The sequence below is a fragment of the Vigna radiata genome, chromosome 7 (genome assembly GCF_000741045.1).
Source record: "Vigna radiata var. radiata cultivar VC1973A chromosome 7, Vradiata_ver6, whole genome shotgun sequence".
Taxonomy (NCBI): Eukaryota; Viridiplantae; Streptophyta; class Magnoliopsida; order Fabales; family Fabaceae; genus Vigna; species Vigna radiata.
The window spans coordinates 39,490,257-39,497,589 of record NC_028357.1 but is presented as its reverse complement, the minus strand read 5'-3'; the positions used below and the strand labels follow the sequence as shown (position 1 = coordinate 39,497,589).

Below are 7,333 nucleotides of genomic sequence, written 5' to 3'. Positions count from 1 at the left end.
AAACTCAAATGAAGAAAATTTGAAAGAAATCTCGTATAAATCTATTGAGATTATAAAATATAGTTATTAAGTTCACTCTCTTTTTACTTTAGAGTAATGATATGATTACATATTTTTATACTTATTTAAAAATAAAATAATTATAAAAAATTAAATTATTGTATTTTTTAAGAAATAAAAAAAAAAATAAGAGAGAATAGTATCGTATAAATGTAAAAAAATTTATATGTCAACATATCATTTTTATTAACCTTAATAAAACCGTTGGTAGGAATATTGGCGAAACTTCGAAGTTTTTAGAATACTAATTAAAATTATTTTATCAAGTTTTTTATTCCCAATCAAAATAAAATATTTCTTATGGATTATTAAATTCTACACGTGCCACTTTTTGTAATAATGCTCTTCTGACCATAAAATAATTTAAGAAAATGATTTTCAAATTGAAACTTGTAAGATCTCAGTTTTATAAAAATAAATTCCAGTGAGTGAAGGGTAGAAAGATCTATGAATAAATGGTAATTTCTTATTTCATTATAATTTTTTTTTTAACTCTTCAATTTTATTAATTTCTCTCTAAAACTTAAATAAAATCTTTGAAATTTAAAAATATATTCTTATCAGATTATATTTATTAAAAGAAAGTAAGGTGACGATAAACTTGACTCATTAAGTTGTTAATATAAGTGTAAAAAATGCTCTCTCTAGTTAGGATAGTATCTCTTTTTTAGTGTTTTATAAAGGTAAAATAATGTTAGGATTAGGTTTGATATTTTGAGGTTTACCAATAGTTATATAAGATTTGTTATCTAGTTTAAGGTTTAATTGTTACCATCAAAAAATTCGAACAATAATAAAATAAAATATTGGTGTTTCTATTTAATTCAACAGAGATACTAAAAATTACAATTCAATAAAATTTATTAAATCTTTTTATTTTAAAGAGTTAAAATCTACTAAATAACATTATAATTAATCTTAACAATTTAGTATTATAATTATTATTTATAAAGAGATAAATATAATTTTAATTAAAATATAAATCTATGACTTTAATGAGTAGTTACTTTATAATCACTCGTATTTATTATATTTTAAAATAGACAATACTAATTATAACGAAATGAGAAAAATTTACTATTTCAAATATATATACAGATTAAAAATAAATAATTACAAACAGCAGCTAATTGCATCCTTCTTTTTAATGCAATATATAAGATTTCTTTTTAAAGATGATGGTCTGAATTTTTCAGAAAGCAATTTAATTAAAAGAAAATTTTGTTATCCAATTAAAGTGTTGACCTTCCATTCATCTTCTTCTCTTTGACCACTTTAACCGACAAATAATTGCAGTCGGATCAGGGCAAATCCGGTATTTTATCTTTGCTTGAGGGATTTCAGGCACTCTGCAATACAAAGATATTACTGCTTCATTATTTTAAAACTCAATAAAATTGAACAGAAAATGTTTAGATAATAAATAAAAATTAAATTGAAGTGAGAGAATGCACAACAGATTATTTTATCAGTGACAAATGAATATGTGAGTGGTGGTGGAGAGAAAATCATGAAAAATTAAATTTTTTAGTGTAATTTGATTTTATAAAATTAATTATAAAATAGTTATATATTAAAAATTTATTTTATCTCTAATTAAGACAGGCTATTTAATCAAAATGAGACATCCAGTGTATCCTTATTAATATGTGGTATAAATATTTTCACTTTGATCCTAAATATTAATATTGGTTTGCTTGATAAAGAGAAGGATAATAAATTTTGGAAAAAGTTTCTTTAACAACTTTTTTTGACAACGCATACGTGACAGTCTATGATTGGTCTGTTTCAAATATTTTTTTAAAGATAAATTTAAACAGACCAATAAAATGATGACACGTGTCCTGTTGCCAAAAAATTGTTAAAAAAGAGTTGTCAAAGTATTATTATCCATAAATTTTAGTTGATTTTGAATAAAAAGTGAATCTTAAATCTAAATTAATTTTGTAAAATGAAGTAATATTAGCATTGACTTATATAAATTTATTTTATTTTTTATGGAAGAAAAATTAATCTGAGATGTTGAGAAATAGTTTATGGCTAGAAATTTTTGAAGTAGACTTACTGTAAGGCAGAGATGTCAATATGTGAAAAGTCCATGTTGGTTGAACTGACTGGGGAAGCAAGAGGCTGATTGATGGCAAGCACTCTACAGTTAAAGTAGTTAGCTATGTTGTTATGGACCATTGACAAGCTGTGAAATATCAACATACAAAGAGTGAAAACTTTGACTATACAAAGTTAGACAGAAACATGTAAAATTCAATGAATCAGTTTGATCAAAACATTAAATTAATCAAACACATGTTTTAGTAGATTACAAGGATAACTTCTGAACACTGTTTCATGTTTCAATTTGGGTGCTGCAATTGTGGGCAAGGCCACTCCAGAAGTGGAGCCCAAATGCTTTTGGCATTTTTTTATCAGCATTAAGGAGGCACGTGCAAGTGCCAATGTTTTCAGTGACCAATTTCTGAAGCTCACTGGCAACAACACCATGATCCTTTCATGTTCAGCAGAAATCCAGATTAGATAATCAACCCAGGTCCCACAAACCCATGTGTAGAGTGATCCCAGAAAGCATAAAAAATATTACTTTTACCAAAACCAGAAACAGAAAACAAGTAATCACAGAGTAAAATCCACAATTCCTTTGATCACAACCTTCACAGATACTAGACAGAGTTGATATCATTATCATCAATATCATTCATAAAGACAGGGATATGGTCATCAATATTCAATACCCTTCACCCCAACTACTGAATGAAGTTCTGAGTTACAATTCCACATGGAATTGTGTTGAAAGCTGAAATATTTATCACGGGACTTACCTGTAAAGAAAACTATGATCATGAAGTCCAACCACTAGCATGGAAGCTCCGAGCTCACGCACCGTGGCCACAATTTTCATTCCCTCCCGGTTCTCTTCCGTGACAACAATCTCAACCTTTGTCTGTAACACAATCCTAAGATTATAGCACATACCCATTTGAACAAGCAAAATCTGTCAAAATAAATGAAACAAAAATGGTAGTGGTAACAAAGCCAGAAGAGAAAATAAGAAGGGTTGTTACATTGGAGAAGTTGTTGAATATGTCTTGTTGGAAGGAAAGTGCTAATTGGAAGCCCTTGAGGCGAAGAAGACGAGCTTTGTTTTTTGTTTTGGATCTTGTTAAAGGGTAGACATGGAGGAGTGTGATTATGTCACCATAACGAATGATGTTGTGAAGTGCCCATTGTAGTGCAGTTCTAGCTGCATCCACATCTTCCACCACCACAGCAATGTTCCTCACATCCATTCTCTCTTCTTTTTCTCTTTCTTTCTTCTCTTTATTTATACCATCATTATCTCTCTCTCTATCTGTAAGGAAGAGATGGTTTCTGTTTGCATAGTTGTAGCCAACTTTTGATTGACTTCAAATTTATTAGCCCACAACTCCACAAGCCAAAGCACACGTTGGTTTGTCTATGCTACCTTAAGCTTCTGCCATAATAAATGGGGAAAAGAAAAGTAAAAGGAAAAAGATAAAAAGTGGGTGCCGTATTAATTAGCGTACAGTCAATTTCACAGGAAGAAAATTTATGTCCATATAGACAGACACACACCTAGACCGAAAGAACTTGCTTCATGTTCCCATGTGTTTGGGTTTTTGGTTTGGTTTCGTTTCTAATTCATGGTTTAACACAAGCTATTTAAGACGAAGAGATAATAGATTTTCTCACAAATTGTGATTTGAAACAACATAGAATCAGAGGTATAAATGAAATATGGACCACATTCGCCCACGCCAATTAAGAGCCATTTCACCTCAATTGAATGAAATATTCGATTACAAAAAAATAACTTGTGTATTTTAAGCTTCTTGTAAAAGACATTCCATTGCGCTTGTGATATAAAAATATTATAAAGTAGGAAGTGGTATTAGGTTGGTTTGAACGGTAAACACAGAAATAATGCTCTTAATTAGTTAGTATGTCATATAAAGTATCACGAAATACAAAGGATGATGTATGAGAAATGTATATGTTTGGCATGGCATTGAGAATGCTTGTGGCGTGGTTTGTTGTGGTTGTACTGGTATTCATTCATCTTCCATGAAGTCACAGTGATTAACAATTAATAGAGGTGATGTCAACGTGAATGTTAATTTATGTACGTAAATGCTTGTTGATGGAATTTAATTGCTTGTCATTCATCTACCAAAGCATAATTCCCTTGTCTTTTTCTCATATTGCTAAAGTAACATTTTCTATACAAAAAAAAAAATGAAGGAAAGAGGAGATAAATAATTTGACGGAAAAAGATGATCATAAATTTGTGTAAAAATTATGAGTTAAATAACTTTCTTTTTGTGTCTGTCAACTGCTTCAAATTTTAAATTTTGTTCAAATATTTGACAAATTTTGTCCGGCCATTAATTTTTAGTTATGAATCTTAAATGATAACATGAGAAGCGGAAAGTCACATTAGATAGTAACCACTAAAAAGTTGTCATGTTGCACATCATAAAGTAAGGTTGACATTTCACACCATATGAAACTAAGAGTGAGTCATATGATGGTCTTATAATAAGTGTGTTTCGCTAGTACCTTCGACAGTAGAAAATTTTAAACCAAATATGAAAAACATAATGAAAATGCACATAGCAAACTGTGTAAGGAAACCTGCGACCTAGACACTGCACAAGTTCACTAAATTCCATAAACAACACTAACTCCATCCCAATATCACAAATATGAAGTGGAAACTTAGCATTTAAACTTAAAATGCGTAAGCATAACCGTGATGCCTCTCTAAATCGCAACCATATTTTGGAACCAACTTCTAGTGGCTTCCAATAATGGTGTATAAATACCATTTCGAGATATACGGCACCGTGAGAAAAAAGGTTGTCAAAATATTACTACTTTTATTTCATCAATATATAATCAGCAATTATTTAATCAGAGAGGTTAAGTGAGGCCCTTGGAAGAAGGATGTCTTAATTGAAATGCCTCCGTCTGCGCCTTTGGCCCAAAAGAAACTATTCCTCCAAGATAAAAAAAAACAAAGAGAAATTGACATTCTTCATTCCCCATGCATAATCAGGAAGGCTGAGCTTTCAATATTCTCCCTAATTCTAAATTGCACACAGAAACTACAAATCGCCCAAACCAAGGGTTTCGTGCACACAAATATGTCTGCTAAATAATTCCCAACTTTGTGGTAAAAAATAAAAACATAATTACAAAATTGAAAATTCTCCATGTTAACTTTCAAGCATCTACGTTAGTAATAGCCAACAGCTTTCAGATTATTTTGTTGTGTATCTTGATCAACATCACCGCCTTGGCCTAGAAATACAACGCGACCTGAAAGGAAATGGTATTGCATCAAGGCCTTTGGCAAGGAACTACAGATTCTCAAGCACGCTTGTGTCACATGCCAAACATTATGGAATGGGAAATAGCGCATGACAACATCTATGTTCCAATAGGATACGGAGGAAGAACATATAGATATGGAGAGTAGATCAATCATGGGTATAATAAACTGATGTTAAAACTATAAGATTTATGTAGGAAAGGGGGTAAAGGAAGAACTTTTAATCACGAAATATTACATTCATGTAGCATGTAATGATGTTAAAAAATACTAACCGAATGGTCAATATTTATACTAATAAATAAGTCAAGTACGAGTATGCGCCAAAGGCCACTAATATAACAGGATCATTGACATAATTAAACAAGAAAACAAATCAGAAATTATAATGAAATCAGGATGGTGGTAACCACTCCCAAGGGTGCGTCCTCAACTAGATGACCAATAGATTTCAATTCCATAATATTCCCAAAATAAATTGTGAAGATATACTAAGTCATTCTAACAACTAATTCTTTTGTTTTTAAAATGTGCAAGATCAACAGGGACTAGGGGACAAAACGTGTGTGTGTGTGTACATACATATACACACACACTGAATCATGAACCTGAGCATCACTTACTCAATATAAGAAGGTTAAGGTATGCAAGGCTCGATAATCTCACTTATAGAGCTCGACAAACTCATGATTTTAAGGTAAGAAAAATTTGAGTAAAAAATAGGGGATTAAGATTTATTAAAAAGAAACATTTGAACTTCGAAATTAATCCCAGGCCATTTTACATTTTATGTTTGAAAGAAACAACTAACCAAGTAACATGACATTATAGTAGAATGCCAAATATAATAGAATGCCAGAAAAGCAAGCCGTCTGATCTACAAGAGCCATGGGACAGAAAAACACAAGACAACGCAAGCAGCATTTTCTCACTTCATAAATAATTCAACTTCACAGAAATAAGACTTCACGACCCTGGTTCTTACAAGAAAATAGGACAAAACAATAAAAGCACAGACAAGAGCAAATCCAGAGCTAGAAACAACACCGGCAGAGCCATTCAAAACATCCACAAGTACCAATCAAATTAACACAAATAGAGGGAAGAGTTACCGTTCCGACGAACAGCGACTTCTCGAATTCGCCGGGCAAGTCCAGTGATCGGGTCAGTGAAGACTTTGGTCTCGAGGTTCCCCTCCACATAGAGCATCGAACTACAACAACAAGCACCGTCAGTAATGTATAGTGATTCGTTGATCAAAAGAGTAATACGTGAGCGAGACTAACCCAGGAACAACGTGTTTGGCGACAAGAGTTCCCAATCTCTGAGGATAAATGGAAACACGATGCCACTGAATAGCGGAACGATTGGCATAATCCCTAGGGTTCTCGTTCTCGAGCGGCCTCCGATTGTTACGAATCCCACCGGTACCGACGGAGAGAAGAGTGACGACGGTGCCACTCTTGAGAGTCTTCTGGAACGGTACCTGCCCCGCCTTCCCAACCAGTATGGCCTACACAAGAAACACAAGTACAATTGAAATTGATTTGGACAATGCGTGGTGTTAATTGTGAAATTGGATTGGGAGTAGGAATACTCTGTAGATGCCAATGTCGAGGCCGTTCTCTAAGGGGCGATCGGCGACGATCCTTTGCTCTCCTTGGGCGGGGTCGGGGGACGGTGAGTCGGGTGGTGAGTCAGCCTCGTCCGAGTCGGAAACGAGATCCGTGGAGAAGTGTAGTGGAAGGAGGTGGTGATAGGTGTTAGGGGTCCGAAGCAGAGAGCGATAGAGGGACCTTGAGAGCGTAACCATGGAACTCGACATTTTCTTTGTAATGGTTTTACTGCTGCTGCTCTCTTCTAAAACCCTAATAGCTTCTTCACACCAAAACCTTTCTTAATTTT

The 7,333-nt window shown here is 32.9% G+C and overlaps 2 protein-coding genes across 3 annotated transcripts; both read right to left on the bottom strand.

The window, feature by feature from the left end:
• Positions 1–1,173: 1,173 nt before the first annotated feature.
• LOC106767193 lies at positions 1,174–3,823 on the bottom strand. 2 transcript variants are annotated; one of them, XM_022783659.1, is made up of 4 exons: positions 3,138–3,823; positions 2,895–3,016; positions 2,126–2,209; positions 1,174–1,409 (listed from the first exon to the last, which is right to left on the bottom strand). In XM_022783659.1, exons 1-4 carry the CDS (start codon positions 3,360–3,362, stop codon positions 1,313–1,315), a joined length of 528 nt encoding a protein of 175 aa, XP_022639380.1. In that variant the 5' UTR covers positions 3,363–3,823; the 3' UTR covers positions 1,174–1,312. The 2 variants fall into 2 exon arrangements, with proteins under 2 accessions (XP_022639380.1, XP_014507518.1); XM_014652032.2 differs by having other exon boundaries at positions 2,126–2,254; positions 3,138–3,819.
• A 1,278-nt stretch (positions 3,824–5,101) lies between these two features.
• LOC106767192 (single-stranded DNA-binding protein, mitochondrial) lies at positions 5,102–7,328 on the bottom strand. The gene is made up of 4 exons (XM_014652031.2): positions 7,026–7,328; positions 6,715–6,941; positions 6,541–6,641; positions 5,102–5,415 (listed from the first exon to the last, which is right to left on the bottom strand). The coding sequence occupies exons 1-4, from the start codon at positions 7,251–7,253 to the stop codon at positions 5,333–5,335; spliced, it is 639 nt and encodes a 212-aa protein (XP_014507517.1). The 5' UTR covers positions 7,254–7,328; the 3' UTR covers positions 5,102–5,332.
• Between the last annotated feature and the right edge of the window lie 5 nt (positions 7,329–7,333).

Coding starts and splice junctions, on each gene's coding strand:
- LOC106767193 (XM_014652032.2), bottom strand. CDS start 3,362: ATGGATGTGAGGAACATTGCTGTGGTGGTGGAAGATGTGGATGCAGCT. Junction 3,017..3,137: donor TATTCAACAACTTCTCCAAT/GTAACAACCCTT, acceptor ATTGTGTTACAG/ACAAAGGTTGAGATTGTTGT. Junction 1,410..2,125: donor ATTGACATCTCTGCCTTACA/GTAAGTCTACTT, acceptor TTTGTATTGCAG/AGTGCCTGAAATCCCTCAAG.
- LOC106767192 (XM_014652031.2), bottom strand. CDS start 7,253: ATGTCGAGTTCCATGGTTACGCTCTCAAGGTCCCTCTATCGCTCTCTG. Junction 6,942..7,025: donor TCGACATTGGCATCTACAGA/GTATTCCTACTC, acceptor TTTCTTGTGTAG/GCCATACTGGTTGGGAAGGC. Junction 6,642..6,714: donor GCCAAACACGTTGTTCCTGG/GTTAGTCTCGCT, acceptor TTGTTGTTGTAG/TTCGATGCTCTATGTGGAGG.